Raw genomic sequence first — 19611 nt, 5'->3', positions numbered from 1 at the left:
CTCTCTGCCTGCTTGTGATCTCTCTCTCTCGCTGTCAAATAAATAAATAAATAATAAAAAATAAAAAATCTTAAAAAAACCAGAGAGAGGGAAAGAACCATTGACTTAAAAGTGTCTCAAGGAAAGATTTCCAAGCCCTGCCCAGCCCACTTGTCCTGGCCCCGTGGCAGCGTGAGATGCCGGTGCTAGTTCTGGGGGTACGGGAATGTGGTCTGTGCCCCTGTGCCTGAAACTTAGTTCCTATCATAGTGTCCCTTCTGTTGATGGGAGCATTTAAAATAATACCACAGTCCTTCATGATCGAGTCGCTCCTGTAGTAACATGTGCTGTTCTGGGGGTTCTGGCCCCACCAGTGAATTTTAGCCCCGTGTCGTCCCACACATCCCGTAACGTATCAAGTGTGACACGTTCCCTGACAACCTTAGTTGCCAGTTTCCATGAAATAACAAACAGGAATTCACTTTGGGAACTTTTATGGGCCGAGTAAAATAAAGTTCAGAAACTTCAAGAGGACAGATTTTAATCCCGGTGTTTCAGGAGCGCTGCTGGACGCCCGGCGCAGTTTGGGTCTAGAGGGAAGAGCAGGCAGCAGGTTGTTTGCGGCCATTTCTTAAGTTTTGGGGCCTTTTCACTGTGCCCAGGTCTGTTGAGACCCCGCCTTTGCTGATTAACACAGATTTTGGCCATTTTTAAGTGGAGAGCAGTTACTTTAAATAGAGCTGATAGGATCAGGCCACACGGCTACTCTCTGACAGAGGGTTATGCATGGAGTGCAAACACAGGGTTGTTTTGAAAGCTCTGAAATGTCCAGCTTTAGTTTTGCGTAGAATTTTATCTTTATTCAACAAAAGTAATATATTTTCCTTACAAGTAGAGACATAAACAAAGGAGTTCTTTTCTATTAATGGTACGTTTTTAAAGTGGAGGGATACTGCTCCTTAGCAGAATCTTATAAGGCGCGCTTCGCAGAACACCGTACTTGGCAAGATGAGCAGGTCGTGGTGCTAAGAAAGCAGTGGCCTCACTACGAGGATCATCCTAATGGCTTACACCTCTGTTCACATCTGTGACTGCTTGGGAGCACCGGTGTTCTTAGGAGTACCTGTTTTGGCACTTACAGTCCTAAACTGTTTGGGCATTTCGAACAAGAGAAAGTCCTACAGACCATTTGAACAAGTGAAACTTAATACTAGCATATGAGTATATTTTCACTTGTTTCCATGCTTTGAAAATTTGAAAGTAACTCACATTGGGAAAACTGCTTTGTAGATTTTCCAGATGCTATCTTTAGCTATCCCAGTTATTAGTATATAGTGACATGGTACTTAAAACAATCTGCATTTGAAAATTTACTCCATACATGAAGTTACCCTTAGAGACCAGCTGTGCAGTTACACTGTGTTAACTTCAGGCACCAGGCGCACGTCATCACCATCGGATTATGTGAAGTGCTTCTCCTTTGCAAGTCCGTATTCATCCCGTCGCTTCCTCCACACAAGGCTGATGTCAGCAAGGCTCTTAAGATTGGAAAGTGACTTTCTGAACCATTCTGTATCTTTATGGTGAATAAAGTTTGGACTAGGTAATCACGTGGGGGCAGTCTGGCATTCCTGTCTGTCCCCCCACTGATTGCCAAGGCAGTTTCAGCAGACTTGACCAGTGGGTGGCTGTGCCCCTTCTCCAGACCGTCGACACCTCTCAGGAGGGCGCTGCAGGGAGGCCTGGGGCTTCCCCACCCCCTCTCAGACCCCAGAAGTTTGGATTCTCCCATGTCTCTGCTTGATGTGGGACAAGCACTAGAGTGGTACTAGAGCGGCTTAGTTCTCTCCGTGCCTCCCACTTCCTGACCCTGAGGCTCTCTGCAGAAGAGAGCTAGTTACACCCGGAGAACGTGGGCTTCCACAGTTGCAAGGCCTGCCCTCGAGCCATCAGTGTTCCGTTCTGGGTCGGTTTCCGCCACAGAAAATGGTGGGCTTACGATTCTTGTTTCCTGGATGTTCCTGGCCTTGATATCCTACTCAAATAAAAGCTGAGTTTGTCCAGGATTTTAAAGCCTTTTTTTGCCTCCCGTGTAATTATCGTAGTGATTTCGTTTCCAGGTGAGTTCAGCTTTTCGCTCACCTGCAGTGGCTATACGTTTGGTCATAAAATGAATTGGAACATTTAAGTCCAAGTTTTATTTTCAAAAGGGAGACACTTGGTGTTGAGGGGGATGTCTCTTGTGTATATTGCCGTGGTCACCCCTGATTTGGTTTATGGTTTCTGTATTTTTAATTCTTTCGTGCCAGTGATGGTCATGCCCTCCTGCACCTGGAAATTCTTTTTACTACATAATTTCAAGGCTACACATGAATATTTACAAAATAGCAAATAGCCCGTTGATTCAGGAGAAAAATGTCTAGATACAGATATTTTTAAATAGCAGGATTTATCTGTTCCTGGTCAGAGTTTTTAATCTTGGCAGAATTCATTGTTTGAATCATCCCCAATAACCTGGTCCCAGAAGAAACTTGCATTAACCCAGTTGCTACCCACAGTGAATCTGTTGTGTTCCTCCTCCACGAGCTAAAAGATCAGATCATTTTGAGATGGGTGCATGCTCTAAACTTTCGTGCTTTTAACGGACTCTGTGTTTAGTCAGAGAAGTACAGCAGACAAATGCTCAGTGTGTTTAACTCAGACTAGAATTAGACCTTGAGGGGGACTGACCTGAGCAGTAACGGAGACAGACGGCCGGGCAGGCCTGAGCCTCCGTCCTTTGCAGCCGTGTGTGCGCGTGCGTGAGTGAGCCTGCGAGCTGCCGCGTGCCCTGCGGGTGTCCGTGCAGCGCGGCGCTCCGGGTCTCGTCCCAGTGTCTAACACTAATCCTCGTGGCATCTTGTAGACTTAGTTTTGAGCACTAAAACCGCATTTGATTGTGCTGCTGCCACTACCTTACACTCCTCTCCGCTCGTGTAATTCACCTCCGTCCGGCTTGTTCTGCAGCATGCCTGTGCGCCCGTCTTGTTGTACGCGGCATCAGCCTGCGTTTTTGTTGGTTTCTCATGCGTGTCCTTTCCAAACATTTAATAGTTTTTCGTTGTTCGTATTTGATACTTTGAGCCCAGGCTCCATGTTCTCTTTCCAGAAATTGGGGTGATGGATAATTTCTCAAATGCAGATTGTGCTTTAAAGATCAACTCTCTAAATTTGCTTAACTTGGATTGTCACCAAGTCAGAGCAGTTAATCACTAAGGATCTCAGTTTGGTGAACGATTGGTCCCATTACCAAAAAGTTTAAACCAAAGCTTAGAATTGAATTTTAAAAGTCTTTAAGATTGTTCGTGGATTTACATATATTGTATTATTCATACAATATATCTCAGCTTTTTTTTTCCTGTACATTCGTACTGATAAATGGCTGGAAAGTCTTTGACCCCGACTGCATTTCTGTTAAATGTTTGTCTAGAATATGGATTTGGTTTCATTTGTATTATAACCCAATTAACTAAGTGATTAACATGGAAAAATAACAAGAAAAAATTAAAACCCGTTCTGTGTGCTCAACATTTTTAGTACCTTAAAGATCTGGCTTACTACCACAAATAAAATCTGTGAATTGCTGTCAAGCATAAATTTGCTGTTTTGAAAAATAATTGCTTTTTTAAGGCCTTTGTCAGATATTTTATTCAAAAGTGAATTTTTTTCCATCTCAAACCCTGGAGTTATATTTGATTTTCTCTAAGTAATAACAAAAATCAAACTCCTAAATTGAGGCTCCTTGCAATTCTAGTATTAACAACTCCTTGAAAACGTTTGCATCTCGGAGCTGGCCCGAGCCCAGCCGTTGTTAGCGATGATGGCCTGTGATGTGTGCAGTGAGACCGAATGCTAATCAAGCTTTGCCTTGGCTTTCTGCTCTGTGTTGTCTCGGTGTTTGCGTCTTACCTCTCTGTCTGTGCTATCTGTTCCCTTCCCTGTTCTCTAATCCTGCCCTTCCCCACCTGCCCCTGTTCCTTCCATTGTCCTCACTGACCCATCAATCAACCAACAACGCCCCCCCTTCGTCGTGGTGATCTGCCCTGCTCTGATTGGTGGCTTCGTTGCTTGGGTGGCTGTGTGTTATGATGGACCAGTTCACCCAAGTATGGCCTTCTTGCTGACAGGTATCATTTCTGTGAGAAGTGTTTCACAGAGATCCAGGGGGAGAATGTTACCCTGGGTGACGACCCTTCACAGCCCCAGACGTAAGTACCATCCTGTCATTTTTCTCGGGGTTGACTCGTAATTGTTTTTTCCCTCCTGCCCATGATTAAAAGGGAAGCGCCTCCGCTGTTCTGACTTGCGCGTGGTGTATTTTCTCGAACTCGCTACGCCCACATGCACACGTTGGAAGGTAGCTGTTTAGCTCAACACCAGGACCACCTCCATATTTTCCCTCCTTCCGAGACCATGATGCTGGAGCCCCCACCACGGTTCTCTGGTCTCTCTCGACCTTGCTCCATGTCTGCCTATGAAACACTTGCCTTTTCCTAGCGGTGGTCCTCCTCTGTTGGGGGAAGTTACAGATTTTCAGTTACACCTCAGAAAGCAGATCCTCCCTTTTGACAGAACTGGCAAGAGCGAGAAACGAATCTTGTGTGCATACCCCATCTGCAGCCTTCATTCCGTCTTCCAGTGAAGCCTCCGTCCCATCCGCCACAGAGCCTGTCGTAGAACACAGACAGCGAGGCCTGGGAGTGGAAACATGGCTCCTCCCTTGCTGGAGCGGTGGCTCTTGCTCACTGGCTCCGGCCTGCCCACGCTTGAGTTGATTCATTCATTCCTTCACTGAGTTCACCTTTGAGTGGGCACATGGTCAGACTGTGGCCAGAAAGAGCACGTCCACCGGTTGAATGGTCAAGTCCTTTATTTGCTTGAGACACCAAAGACCTGCCAGCCACCATGTCTGCCTAGGACTGCCGGCGTTTTGTGGTTGTCACTTTGCTCCTGGCTCTGCCGTGATCCCTGGCCTGCTGGGATGTCTGCTGGTGGGACTGTCCCTACAGACAGGAGGGCCCTCCCACCGGAGCAGCTTCCAGCAGTCTCGGACATGGTCTCTGGCCTTCACGTTTACTTGCCCCAAAAGCAGAACGAACCGTAGCCACTCAAGGAGGCACATAAACTGAAATGCCTGAAATTCTATGTATTTAATTTATTTTTATATCCCTTATAATCTTAGTTTTTTGGTCCAATTATGTGATTGATCATTGGATTATACAGTTCTGTGAATCAGAAATAATTTCTATGTACACTGATCGTAACAAGAGGACAGTTTAGAAACCAGGTCCTTGGTCCTCTAAGAATAAATAAAATACTCCCTCGTAGATGCTGATCTCGTGTTATCTGATTCGTTACAGTTAGAAGAATTGATTACACCAATTGTCCATCAGATCCAGGAACCATTCACCATACAGATTTGATTGAAAATATATTGGTTTGGATCTCAGAATACGTGCTGGTGGTAGTTGGAAGGAAATATCCCAAGGCAGATAGAGAAAAACAGATGGTGGTGCTTTCTGTGGAGAGAGATTGTGTGCGTTCATGCTGTCGTTATTCTACTTGAGATTTCAGCTGACCATTATTTACTTTTTATTTGAAAAACTAGTTACAAAATAATACCCCACAGACCATGTATTTCAGACTCAACAGATGAATTTTAATTAATTCACGTTTCTCTTTTTCCTTTTCTTTTAAACAAGGACAATTTCAAAGGATCAGTTTGAAAAGAAGAAAAATGATACCTTAGATCCTGAACCGTGAGTAGACCGTGATTTCTTTTGACTTTAGGATTTTAATTTCTGATCAGGAAACTCCCTCCTTGTGACTGGGCTGCGGGAGAAGGCGCTGTTGGAACACTGGAAATATGTTGCCCTGGGTGGGATTTTTTTTTATGACTAAGTTATTTCCGATATGGATTCTTATTTGACTCAAACCAAACACGTATGTCCCTGTAGTGTGTTCTCCAGCTACTGAATTTAAACCTTGATAAGACGAGGTGGAGGTTCTGGTTGTGTCAGAACCTCTCTGGGAAGCTGGTCGCCATTGTTACTGAAGCCGTTTAGTGTTCAGCGTGACTCTTCAGAGACTAAAAGTAGGAAGATTAGGCGGAGTAGCTCATCTCACTTACAGGGAAATTTCAGAAAGAAAATCTCTTAGGAGCGACTCTTGAAAGATCAGGAACAGGCATCGGTGAGGGCGCCTCATTTGCCAGGTTTACTTTGCGATCGTCCGTAACGAGGCCACAGAGCTGTCTCCATACGGCGGTTCCTCCAGATCCCCGAAGCCAAACCCTGAGAGCACCCAGTGTGTATCAGTGCCCATCTGTGTTCTGGAGGGGTGAGCACAGGCTCCAGCGCCACTGGAAGCGTGAGTGCCGAGAAACAGCTCGTCCTTCCCTCTGTCCCTGACACCCAGCTCTGGGAAGACAGGCTGCGGGAGTGGAGGGCCAGGGCCTCATTTTGAAACTGAGCTTTCCTCCTGGGAGCTCACTTAGGGTTTCCCAGCAGCAGTGCCCCGTGGTAGGGAGGGCACACTCCCTGCGGGGGCTCCAGGCTCCACCCAGATCGTTCATGACCAGTGGATGGTCTCTGATCGTTGTCCCGTGTCCCAGTTCACGTAATGTCCCCCTGCGTAGCTTTACAGTTTGACTTCAGTTTCAGAATCAGTACCTTAAAATACTAGGTGCTGACAGTAGGAAGTACACAGATGAGATCACAGCACACACAGATGCTCCAGAGACGGAGGGCCCTGGCTTGTGCTGAGTGGCATCCTGTGGAAGGGGACACTCGTCTGGCAGCAGGTTGGGGAGGGGAGGGCAGAGCATTCTCAGCACAAAAAAAACGAACGAACGCAGGATGTTTGATGATACTGCAGGTCAGCTCGAGGGCTTGGTGGGTCGGGAGCATGGGTGGAGCCCCAAGGGGCGAGCAAGCAGGGGCCCTGGGTGAAGGGCCACTTAGAGTGTTCGTCGACCTGTACCTTTCTTCCTGAATGTGCTGGGGAGGCTTTGAGGGACTTTGTTGGTTTCCCTTAGGTAAAGATCATCCTGGATCTGTGAGGTGGATTTACCAGGCGAGGAAATGACTTTGATTTCTAGTTGGGAAAGTAGTTAGGAAACTCAGAGCAACAACTCGGGCAGGAAGTAGGAAGTGGAAGCTTGACCTAAACAGAGAAGGGCCTCCTGTTACAAGAAGCCGCACCATGGGAGGAGGAAAGGGCCAGTGTAGGCGAGATGGTGCTCCTGGGACGGGAAACGCAGGCGTGGCAGCCAGCCACTTGGTTAGTATTAGTCGGGGGCGGGGAAATTCAAAATTGATAATGTTGGGTCTAGAACTTTTTTTTTGAAAGTTCTTTTCCCTGGCATAGGAGGAAAGAGTTGAGAGTCGCGTGTTCTCAGAAGGGGAGGGGGCACCCTTTGAGTTCTTAACGTGGAGCATGAGCTCCACCGCCGAGCTTTCCGAGAAGCAGCCGGTTGGGGTGAGGCAGCAGCAGAGGGAGCAGCACAGTGTGGGGCGGAGCAGCCCCCGTATGGGGCGGGGATGGGAAGGTGGCGACAACACAGGATTGCCAGACAGAGCTAGCAGGACGGTGAATTTGGCAGTGGTGCTGCTGGGGTGCACTCTTTGCACATACGTGTCCTTTCTCTCTCCTGACCAAATGGGAACAGAAGCCGCTGGGGGGTCCTGGGGGGGGGGTACTGTGGTTAGGCTGGATCTGTGGTTGAAGGCTTGCTCAGCAGAAACAGTGGAAAGGTGGGGGCCCAGAACTCAGGGCAGTGCTGAGAGTCTGATAGGAGCCAGAACCCAGCAGAGTTGCGGGAAGTACGGTACTTTCTAGTTCCTGGAGCCTTGCTCGAGGCATAAGTTGTGGTGGTGGTTAAGAGAGTGGCAGAAAAAATAGGTTTTGACATCCACACATGTTGGCAACTAAGATTTCCAAATGAGGTGACAAGGGCAGGTGAGGCGGGGTGGGAGCTGTGACAGAGCGTGAGCAGCATGGGGGGCTTACCAGGACTTACGTGAGTAAAGGCCAGCATTGACCAGTCAGCTTGGTGCTTCCCACCTTCGTAGCTGACTCCGAGCAGATGCGTCCTGCGCCTTGGCTAAGAGCAGGTGTTTGTGACACCGGAAGCATTGTTCTGTTTCTTGAGGCACTTTGGGCATACGTGGTCACCTAGAGCAAGCATTGGTCTTGAAAAGGTGCCTCACGTCAGAAATACTGGCCTGTGAATTACGCCTCTGTCACACTAGTTTTTGAAAGTAAAGTTTCATTTCTGGCTGCAGGGAGATGAGGAGAAGTGAGGGATGGGCGTTTGTGCAGAGAAATGGAGCAAGTCCACTTTCTCATGGAAAGTATCGTACCGGTGCAACTGGCTCTTGGATTTGCGAGTTTGAGTCCCACGTTGGGTGTATAGCTGACTCTAGAGGGAAAAATAAAGTAAAATGTGGCTGAATCAGGCTGCAGCAGCATTAAAGCCACAGATGATAGAGAGGGGTCCGGAGGGCGGCGTGCGGACGCGGCACAGACCGCCCCCTCGCGTTGCTCTGCCGTGTGCTGGAGCGCTCTCTTTGCCTTCCAGCTTTGTCGATTGCAAGGAGTGTGGCCGCAAGATGCACCAGATTTGTGTTCTGCACTATGACATCATTTGGCCTTCAGGGTGAGTCATTCCCTGGTGATTTCCTGTGATCCTGGGGAAGGGAAAGCCTCCCTGCCCAGCCTGGGAGCCAAGGGGTCCTGCCGGGACCAGCAAGGGCTCCGGGCAGAAGCCAGAAGCCGGGTGGCAGCCGGTTCTCAGTTTATTTAGGTCGCAAACATCTGCCTGCTTTGGGGACTTTAGGCTCAAAACAGGCTGCCTCTTCACTTGTAAATAACGACGCCAGCAAAGCGCTTTGAGCTGCCTGTCGCTGGTTCGGAAGCGTGGACTGTGTTACACTCTGATCACACCCTTTCTTTTTTTTGCAGCTTTGTGTGTGACAACTGTTTGAAGAAAACTGGCAGAACTCGGAAAGAAAACAAGTTCAGTGCTAAGAGTAAGTTGTGGGAGGGCTTCTGTCTCCGTGTCTGCCTGTGAGGGGCTTGTCCCCCTTCCCCGTCTTTCTGCGGCTCTGCTCTGTGGGCAGCTCTTGGGCTCCCTTGTCTGAGGCTCTGTACTGGAGTTCGTTTTCCACACTTCGTACTTGTCTGCTCTTACCCTCCATGGAGTCCCTGGGCGTGATCTTTACATGAAAACTAGCTTTATGGTCACTTCATGTTTTAAATGAAAGTTCAGAAAGCTCATATAAAATATTTAACTTTAAATGCGGAGAGAGAAAATTTGTCAGCAGGTCCTTTTCAAGTAGCTCAGAAAAAAGACCCCTCCCCGCAAAAACACACACACACACACACACACACACACACACACACACACACCCACGTCCGTCCTGTCATGACCAGCATGCTCAGCCCAGTGTGCACGAGGATTTGCGTGCGTGGCTACCAGTGTCCCCACACAGCAGAGAGCACCCTCGTGCTACTCCGGGGAACTCTTCCAGGGTAGTCTTGATGCTTTCAGAGATAGCATTCTTTTCAGAAGTGTACAATATGAGATCGTCTTCAACTGGCTCTCGAGGGCTAGGGGCCACCTTCCACAGTGTGACGTCCCTGAGCTGTCCTCTGCTAAGCTCACAGTGAACCCGAGTAAGATCGCCGCCTGCCGTGGAGCCTTTACAGCTCGCTTGCCTGGTGCTCCCTGTAGCTGTCGCCCTCCCCAGCAGGGAGTTGGGCGAGACGGGCTTGGAGAGAGATCCCACACCAGGGGGAGGAGAAGAGAGGGAGCAAGCAAGGAGGAAGCCACTCTGTGGGCTTCCAGGTCGTTGCTAATTTAGGGACAGATTGTCTTTACCAAAATCCACAGTTATCCTATAACCTAATCTCACTCTTGTAAAATTTTTTGAAATACCGATGAACTCATAGACCGTTACAATATTTCTCTTCAGAGCAGGGTTTCTCAGCTGAGCCACCATGGACATTCAGGGGCAGATAATTCTTTGGGGTCTATCCTACACTTTGTAGGATATTAAGAGCATCTTTGGCTGCTACCCACTAAATGCCAGTGACATGACCCCTACTCCCATGAGCGGTGACCTTCAGAATGTCACACGATATCTCCAGACATTGCCAGATGTCCCCTGGGGGGCGGAGTTGCTCCCACTGAGAGCCCCTGCTTTAGAGAGTCCATTCGGAGTGAGATCACTAAAGCAGTCACCACGCTAGCAACACTTTTCTGGGCCAGAGCCTCGTGCCTAGAACACAGTAGCCAGCAGAGCCAGGCCTGGGTCGGATAGCAGTTGCAGCTGGTAGCGGACGGGGGCAGAAGAACCCAAGAGTAGGTCTACGACGGGAGCCCTGGGGTTGAAGATGGACGGCACTCACGGACAGAAGAGAACCTTGGACGTCCGGCCACCCAGCGACGTTCGTTGTGGATATGTGGGCACAGCCTTTGCGAGAGTCTGTAGGCCACAAAGGACGGGCTGCCTCGTTCGCATCTGCACCGGTGCCATGCTGCTGGCCAGTGGGTGAAGGACGGTCGACAACTGACCATCTCCCCTCCCAGCCTCCACCCTTCTCTGCCTGATGCCCTGCGCAGCCCAGCCGGGTGGAGAGAGAAGGGGAACCACTAGCGATATTTCTGCATCCGAGTCCCTGTGTTGCGTTGTGAGAAGCCTCCCTGGAGATGGGGCAGCCCCGGTGTTGGCAAGCAGAAGGCCGAAGGATGTGATTGTGTAAAGGAACAGAAAAGGCCCTGTCACATGCTGTGGGTGAAAGCGCACGAAGAAAGCCTGGGGAGGAAGGAGGACTGCGATCCAGTGTTCACTGTCTGACTCCGTGATTACGCTTGCACGCGCGTGTCCCACAAAGCTGTTTGTGCATGTGAGGGGTGTGCGAGGACAGCCCTTGCAGTGTGAGGAGCAGCCACGGATGGGAGAGCGAGCGGCTGGCCCTCGGGAAAATTGGAAAGCATGGCAGAACGAGGCAGAGCTGTGTGTGTCACACACCGGGGCACGATGCCCCCGAAATCATTGTGCGAGGACGCCTCTGCACCGGCATCTCCTCTGCCAGAGGAGCCACCGCACCCCTTCCATTCGCACCTCTGAGCATCTGCTCTTCTCGGGGCCCCAGAGGGCACCTCTCTAGCCCTCAGCACTGTCACAGCGCTCAGTTTGGTGCCTATAAGATTGTCATACATGGTCTCATGTACAAGTGCTCCTTTTTTTTTTTTTTTTTTTAAGTGCAGGTAATTCAAGTTATTTGCAGAAAAAAGTAAAGACCTAATATATTTTTTTTAAAGATATTATTTAATTTTTTGACAGAGATCAGAAGTAGGCAGAGAGGCAGGCAGAGAGAGAGAGGAGGAAGCAGGCTCCCCGCAGAGCAGAGAGCCCGATGTGGGGCTCGATCCCAGGACCCTGGGATCATGACCTGAGCCGAAGGCAGAGGCTTCAACCCACTGAGCCACCCAGGCGCCCCTAAAGACCTAATTTTAAAGGTTTATTTTTCCATTTGCTACTTGGAAATCACTGTGTATCGGGTTCTGTGTTGACATGGGAAGGAGAGTTCCTGGACCACGGCAGGGTGGCCCTTCTTAGTTGGGTCCAGCCTTTCTGGATCAGAAACCACATCATGAGGGGAGCCAGACTCCCTCAGCAGTGGCATGAGGGGGACCCGTGGGGGTGAGAACGTGAGGGTCTCCTCCATGGCCTGCTGCTTGGGTAGATGGGACGGCCCATGGGCCCCTTCTGCTGTTTCCCGGGGTGGCCGTCACAGCCACAGCGCTCAGTGTAGCTGACACGGCTTCATGGAGGGCATGCCTTCATCCAGGTGTGAAATCTGTCACAAATCCACTTTCCCCTCCATTTTACAGCTTTTCAAGTTTTTATTTTCCTGTGGGGTTTTTATTTTATCTTTGTGTAGTGTTTTCTTTTTAAAATCACTTGTGTGCAGGTATAACTTAATTCCTAAAAAATCTCCACTATTGATAGATTAATTACAGAAAAGTAGAATTTAGAAAGTCTAAATTTTCCAGGTAGTTCCTGGCCTCATTAAGGAATCTTAGGAAATCCCAAATAGCTTTTTGAAAATACTTGTTATCCATGTAGTAAATATTTAAAAGTCAATAAATATAAAGAAGAAAATATCTTTGAAATCCCGTATCTGTAAATAATCACTGTTAACCTTCTGTGGCTTTTTCTTCTAGCCTTTTTCCCTTTGTGCAAAGAGTTTTTTGCTGTGACCAGTGTTTTATCTGGGGATGGCTTGTTGGAAAAGTCCTGTCATGGTGGCCACACCTGGCACATCCCCAGGAGAGGGAGGGTGTGGAGGGGGTTCAGGGCTGAACTGGGTTCTGATACCGTGTGAGCTGCTGCCTGGGAGGGGCTCGCAACGCTAGGGGCGGGGGCGGGTGGGGTTGGGGGGGATCCTGTGAGCTGGATGGGAGGGCTAGAGCAGCCCTGCCCTCCAAGGAAAGCAGAGTTTCTCCAGGGTGGATTCTGGCTGCGGGCACAGCTGTGACACCGAGCAGCCACGTGGGGGCGCCCGGGCTAGATAAAGGCCTCTTCAGGGCCAAGGCATGGGAGGCAGGAGGTGGTCTCAGTGAGGCCTCTGTGTCTGCTCCTTCTACTTTACCCCATAGCCCTTTGTCTGCCTTCATGGCTTTTCTGCTCTTGAAACTAAAAAAAAAAAAAAGGTGGAAATATGTAGGCGTTTAAATGACCGCAATCGTCACTGTGTGGAGCACCTGGAGATTACAGTCACCTTTCCCTTACATGCTCACCTTGTGGGACAAGCTGGGCCCTTCTGGATTTTGAAAACACTAATCCTTAGAATATCAGACTGCACTAGGGGCGCCTGGGTGGCTCAGTTAGTTAAGCGGCTGCCTTTAGCTCAGGTCATGATCCCAGGGTCCTAGGATTGAGCCCCACATCGGGCTCCCTGCTCGGTGGGAAGTCGTCTTCTCCCTCTTTTCCCCCGTGTGTGCTTGCGCTCTCTCTCCCCCTCCCTCCCTGTCTCAAAAAAAAAAAAAAAAAAATCTTTAAAAAAAAAAGGAAATAAAACTGCCCTATGGGAAGGGTGGGTCCTGTGACCTTAGCCACCTTTTTCATAGCCCATCCAAAGCCCCCTCACCTGCTTGTTCTGGACTTTCCAGGACTACAGACCACACGATTGGGCAACCACCTGGAAGACCGAGTCAACAAGTTTTTGCGGCGACAGAATCATCCTGAAGCCGGGGAGGTCTTTGTCCGTGTGGTGGCCAGCTCAGACAAGACTGTGGAGGTCAAGCCCGGGATGAAGTCACGGTTTGTGTGCACATGTTGTGCTATTTTGTAACACACAGTTTGAGGGGTCCCGTCCCTGGTTAGCCAGAGCCCCACTTTCTGGCAAGTCTTTAGAGTTTGTGTAATTCAGGATACCTGAAAAGTAGCACATGTGACTCTTAATCTTGGGATTGGGAGTTCGCGCCCTGCATTGGGTGTAGAGAGTACTAAAAAAATAAGCTTAGAGTTTGTATAATTTAAAGGTTTTTCAGCGGGTATGGTCTAGTCAGTCCTTCTCTCCGTATTCCACATTCATAAGGGGAGGTAAAATTCCTGGCTGAGTGAGATCGTGTCACGAAGAATAGGGTCACAGCCCCGAGCTGCCCAAGGCCAGGCTGGCGGGCCGAGCTCCGGGCAGCAGTCAGCAGAGGTGAGCAGGCCTTCAGCCCCTCTGCACCTCGTGGGTTTAGAGCAGCAAGTCTCGTTTAAAAAGCACCTGGTAAAATAATGACGCGTGCAGACCTCAGGCTCTGACTTTTATTTCAGGTTTGTGGATTCTGGGGAAATGTCTGACTCTTTCCCCTATCGAACCAAAGCACTCTTTGCTTTTGAGGAAATTGACGGAGTGGACGTGTGCTTCTTTGGGATGCACGTGCAAGAGTATGGCTCTGATTGCCCCCCGCCAAACACAAGGTAGTCTTCCTCCTCTTCTTGGGTGCAGGTCAGTGGGCCCGCGGTGTCACAGCAGACCGAGACCCTAAGTGTCTTGGAGAGCCTGTGTGCTCCAGACATCGGTTTAAATCAAATACGCCACGCCTGACAAACCAAACTTGTTGAGTTTTCCACTGAGCCAGTGAGAAATGAAGGGTTTTGATGATTGTTTAAACCATGTTTCGTAGAGTGAGTGCTCCTGGGTTCTAGTCCTGGTCTTGCTATTGTCCCTGTCTTACCTGGGCCAGGTAAACCTACAGAGAGGGGGGTGGGGATCACTCCAGCGTCCCACGAGTTGTAAGAGCAAAGGACCTCTGCCGAGAGTTATTTCACGTTCAGTCAAGAATCCAGGGGAGAGGGATTGGAAGAGGCTTTTGTTCATTTGCCCTGGCCTTTCCATGCCTCTCCATGGTGGGCGATCCACTGCTTTTGGTCCGGTGATGGGATCGTTTATTCACAGGCAGTGGCAGTTGGTGATGGGAGTTTTCTTATGTCTTGTCTGTGTGGCCAGTATAAATGCTATGGAAACAGAATTTATTTCTGGAGCTTTTTTTAGATGTTGGTGTTTGAAGTTTGGAGGATACCAATTACTTTCTTCCCCCCTGCTCCTCCAGGCGTGTGTACATATCTTATCTAGACAGTATTCATTTCTTCCGGCCCCGATGCCTCCGGACAGCTGTTTACCATGAGATCCTTATTGGATATTTAGAATATGTGAAGAAACTGGGGTGAGTTTAATTCAGATTATTTAGAACTAATAAAAATGCTATTTTTAATTTTCACTGTGTGTTTTGTGAAAGAACCAGAGTATTTTTTAAAGTCATACGTGTTTTTATTTTAATGTCCTCGGATCGATTACGAGTTCTCCCGAGCCCCCCTCCCAGACGCTCCCCTGGGCCCCGCAGGTCTGGGCTCCCCAGCTCAGCGCACATGCTTGCCCTGCCCTCTATTGCTCTTCTCACTCTTTTTCTTATTCTAGTCTTGTTTTTTTTTTTTTTCTTTTTTTAACTTTATTGAGAAATATTTTACATATCATAAAACCTGCCTGTGTCGAGTGTACACTTCATTAATTTTTAGTAACTTCAACGAGCAGCGTGGCCGTGGCTATCAGTCCGTTTCCAAGCATTGTCCTCCCCTTAGTGGTGGGGCCCCCAACACCCCTTTGTTGTTAATCCCTGTTCCACCCCTACCCCAGTGACCTTGGTCTACTTTCTTTTCATATAAATTTGCCTTTTCTGGACGTTTCATATGAATGGGATCCTACAGGATACGGGTCTTTTGCATCTGATTTTTTCTCTGTTTCAGCATTCTAGATCTGTCACATCCCTTCCCAAATTTGAAAAAGTTAGAGGTATTTGACTGACATGTCTCTAACAGAGTAACAGATTTATTTTGACTTTGACCGCTTAGAAATGTCCAGCTGCCCCTTCATTGCACAGGAAGTAGTAGTAGGAAATGCGGCACATCCCTGGGCATAAGCCATTCCACGTGCCTGAGAGCCACATCTCCCAGGCTGTGTCCTATGCTGACAGGAGTCCCTGGAGTCCTGACCCCTGCCCACCACGCACCCCGTGAGAGGGAGCATCTGAGGCCGGTTTCCAGGGGTGCTCTTGCTCGAAGAGATGCAGCCTCCCCCGCCCACACGCCCCTCCCCCACACACTGGTTTGGAACTTCCCTGAACCTGTTCTATTTCATCGCAAGCATCGTGGTAGTTTCTTTGTTTTCTTCTAGTTATTTCTGTCCTTGCTGTGGTGCCTCTTCCTCGGCTGTTAGTCTCCTTGGCAGGCAGGGAGGCTTTCACTCAGCTCTGTGGTCTGAATTGTGGCTGTGTGTCCTGCAGGTATGTCACAGGACACATCTGGGCCTGCCCCCCAAGTGAAGGAGACGACTATATCTTCCATTGCCACCCCCCTGACCAGAAAATCCCCAAACCAAAGCGCCTCCAGGAGTGGTACAAGAAGATGCTGGACAAGGCGTTCGCCGAGCGGATCATTCACGACTACAAGGTACCGGGCGGCTCGTGCGAGGAGGGCGAGTTCTAGTCCCCTCTGAGGAGTAGACCTCGGGAAGACGGGCACGGGGAAAAGCCGGAGAAGCACCTTCCGTGTAGCTGGCGGAGATTCGTAGCGGGCGTCCGTAGTGCGGCCGCGGCCCCCGTGCGCTCCCCCCCACCCCCAGCGCCACTCACATCCCTCTTCTCCGCTGTGCTTCCTTCGCTCTCCAGGATATCTTCAAACAAGCAACTGAAGACAGGCTCACCAGTGCCAAGGAGCTGCCCTACTTTGAGGGTGACTTCTGGCCCAACGTGCTGGAGGAGAGCATTAAGGAGCTGGAGCAGGAGGAAGAGGAGAGGAAGAAGGAGGAGAGCACTGCGGCCTGCGAGACCACGGAGGTGAGGCGCCACGGCAGGCCCGGCCACGCTGAGGGGCACAGACGCCACCGCCTTTGTCGGTGCTGCAGTTTTCGCACATGCCCTCCCCTTGTCACCAGCCACCGCCGGTCAGGGCCGGAGCTCGTGGGGCGAGCGGAGATGCGGGTGCGGGAGATGCGTCACGCGGGAGCGGGCAGGCAGGAGGTGCTGGCCCTGGCGTCTCCCAGGCGGGGCAAGCAGGCCGGAGGCACAGCAGGACGAGAGAGGAGGACGTCCTGCCGGGCAGCCGAGTGCGCGGACAGCCCCATGCTCTCCCTGTGCTCAGACCTTCCCTGAGAAGGGGACAGGCCTCTTTCTCCCACTTTGTCACAAGCCAGCCCACCGCACCAGACGGCCCTCCATCTGCTGTCGCTCTCGGGTCTGCTTACCGGGTGCCGCCGTGCGGTGGCAAGCTGGGGGAGGCTCTGTCCCTCCCTCCCAGGGCGCAGGTTCTAGTAGGGAAAATAGCGCGTCCTGAGGCAGCGGTAGGAGCTTAAGGAAACCGCGCACCCAGATCGGCCAGGCGCGGGGGCTGCCGGCGGGGCCTGTCTGGGGAGGCGGCGGAGGCTGACCTGCTGAGAAGGGACCGACACTGCCCAGGGAGGGGGAGATGTGTGACGGCTCATGCTGGGAGCAAGTGTGCTTGTGTTCGGGATGTCTGTGGAAGAGAGGATGGGCATTTGTGTTTGGTTCTTAGCTGTAGAGGCAGTGGGGGGATATGAGGTGTTTTGAAAGTAGCAGCCCTAGAACTTGACGCAGATCGTTGTGGTGTGTGAGGGAGATCCTGGATCCGGGCTGCCTGCTGGGTCTGGGCCCTCAATGACTGAGTCTGTGCTGCCACCTCCACCCAAAGGAGGAGGCTGGGGAAGTATGTTGGGGAAAGAGGCCCTGCAGGGACCGGCACAGAGATGCCTGGTGACACCCAAGACGGGCTGTGCAGCCTGCCCGCTGCAGTCCTGCCCTCCCTCACAGCCCTCCACTGCTCTGGGCCCCAGACGTGTACTACTAGCGCCCTTCAGCACCGAGAGCGTCTGTCTCGCCCTCTCTCTGCTCTTGTTGGGAAGAAGGTTCTTCGGACCTGACCTGGGGCCTGAACGACGAAGGGGGTGCTTTCCGGAGCAGAAGCGCCTTATCTGCGGGGCAGGACCCCTCACACCGCAGCCCCTGGAGCGCTCATGATGGGGGTTTCAGGCCCACGCGAGCCTAGGGCTGGGAGCAGGGTCATAGGGACGTCCCCCCTTCAGGCAGCCTTGCCCAGGACGTGGATGGGCCGTGCTAGAGCCCCCGCTCCCGCCCACGCAGCAGCTTCCCATGGCGCCCTTCCCTGCCTCACACGCAGTGGACTTTGGGAACCGTGTGGGACTGAGAACGTGGCACGTGGCATGCAGCGGTCGGGCTCCGGGGCAACGTGGCCTCCCTTCGTTGTTGGAGTCCCTCCTGGGCGTATTCTTCCCAACAGATGACCTGCCTTGTGGCCGCCGTGGCCTCTGTGTCCCCACTGCACCCCTGGCCAGGCTCGCGTCCTCCTCGCCCCTGCCTCCGTGACACCCTTTGCAGGCAGCTGTGCGTTTGCAGGCGCGGCGGCCTGGAGCGCCCTCAGGAGGGGAGACGGGGCTCCTGCGACAGCTCCGTGTATCTTTTCAGGGCAGCCAGGGCGACAGCAAGAACGCCAAGAAGAAGAACAACAAGAAAACCAACAAGAATAAAAGCAGCATCAGTCGAGCCAACAAGAAGAAGCCCAGCATGCCCAACGTGTCCAACGACTTGTCCCAGAAGCTCTACGCCACGATGGAGAAGCACAAAGAGGTAGAGATGCTCTGGGGCGGGGGGGCTCTCGGGGCCACAAGCCGGGACCCCTCCTGGTCTGTGGGATAAGGGAGACGGGATTGCTGAGAATCCACAATGCCGGCCCCCACCCAGAGGAGGGGAGAGTGCTGCTGGCACTCCATCCTAGGCCTTGTGGAGAGGGCTGGCCCCAGGAGGCAGAGCAGCCGCGGCTCTCCGTGGGCTAACACTGTCCTCCCCTGCAGGTCTTCTTTGTGATCCACCTGCACGCTGGGCCCGTCATCAACACACTGCCCCCCATCGTGGACCCCGACCCCCTGCTCAGCTGTGACCTCATGGACGGGCGTGACGCCTTCCTCACCCTCGCCCGAGACAAGCACTGGGAGTTCTCCTCCTTGCGCCGGTCCAAGTGGTCCACACTGTGCATGCTGGTGGAGCTGCACACCCAGGGCCAGGACCGCTTCGTCTACACCTGCAACGAGTGCAAACACCACGTGGAGACGCGCTGGCACTGCACGGTCTGCGAGGTAGGCTGGCAGGCAATGTGTGTGCTGAGAGTTGGGACCCTAGCCGGTCCTCAGTTCTCTGCACCATCGGTGCATTAGCGTCTCAGCTCGGACCGTGAAGTGGTCAGCATCTTCCCAGGGACCAGATAAGCAGATGAAAAAGGCGCACCTGACTCCTGGTCCTCTCTGAGAGTTGTTGGTTATGAGGTTGGGTTTCTGAGGTCACGAAGAAGAAAGTCCGTGCTCTGTGCTCGCTCCAGGCTCAACAGCATACATTGAGGGAAGGAAGGAAGGAGCGTTTCTCCCTTCGTGGAGCATGTGTGCTCCCAACCCAGCTGAGCATAACAAAGGGCCATCCATGTGTGTCTGGGCTACGCCTGGACCCTGGCAGGAGGGGCTGGTCTCCCAGGGAGGTGGAGTGGGCAGGCCTCCTGGAGGGGCAGTGTTTGTGCTGACTTTTTCAGGAAGAATTGATCACAGAGCACTTTGATTTGATCCCTGTTGTTTGCTAACACCAGCCGTGCGTCAGAAGCATCCACGGGCCTTCTGGTGCAGGGCAGGGGCAGGAGCAGGAAACAGGCTGTGCTTCAGCCCCATTGGGATTCTGAGTGGTTTCCTCTGTTCATGCCTCCAGTTGTGACCTAGCCAAGCAGCTGAGAAGGCCCTGTCCCAGTGGACCCCGTGGTGCACATGCTGGCTCCCTGTGTGAAGGGGTGTGGGCCATCCCTTGCCCAGATGGGTCCTTCACGGGGCGTGAGGCAGGCTGTCGTGGAGCCTCCACCCCGCACCCTGTCCTCACCTTGCCAGTGTTAGCTTCCCAAACGGTTCCCAGAGCCACATGCCCGTAGGGGTTCTGTGATCTTGGGTAGAAGGAGCAGGTGGAGCCTC

General features: G+C 51.6%; 1 protein-coding gene across 2 annotated transcripts in view; it reads left to right on the top strand.

Moving 5' to 3' along the window:
• The window catches only part of CREBBP (CREB binding protein), a 125798-nt gene that overhangs the window by 102325 nt on the left and 3862 nt on the right, over positions 1-19611 (top strand). For both annotated transcript variants that reach the window (XM_047714596.1, XM_047714595.1), the window contains 11 exons: positions 4146-4226; positions 5721-5777; positions 8600-8677; positions 8983-9050; positions 13202-13352; positions 13857-14003; positions 14636-14749; positions 15863-16028; positions 16247-16414; positions 18077-18238; positions 18463-18744. In XM_047714596.1, coding sequence (XP_047570552.1) covers positions 4146-4226; positions 5721-5777; positions 8600-8677; positions 8983-9050; positions 13202-13352; positions 13857-14003; positions 14636-14749; positions 15863-16028; positions 16247-16414; positions 18077-18238; positions 18463-18744 — 1474 coding nt within the window. The remainder of the gene's footprint in view (positions 1-4145; positions 4227-5720; positions 5778-8599; positions 8678-8982; positions 9051-13201; positions 13353-13856; positions 14004-14635; positions 14750-15862; positions 16029-16246; positions 16415-18076; positions 18239-18462; positions 18745-19611) is intronic.

This window comes from Lutra lutra, chromosome 18, assembly GCF_902655055.1.
Source record: "Lutra lutra chromosome 18, mLutLut1.2, whole genome shotgun sequence".
Lineage (NCBI taxonomy): Eukaryota > Metazoa > Chordata > Mammalia > Carnivora > Mustelidae > Lutra > Lutra lutra.
This window is presented reverse-complemented; position numbering and strand designations above follow the sequence as displayed.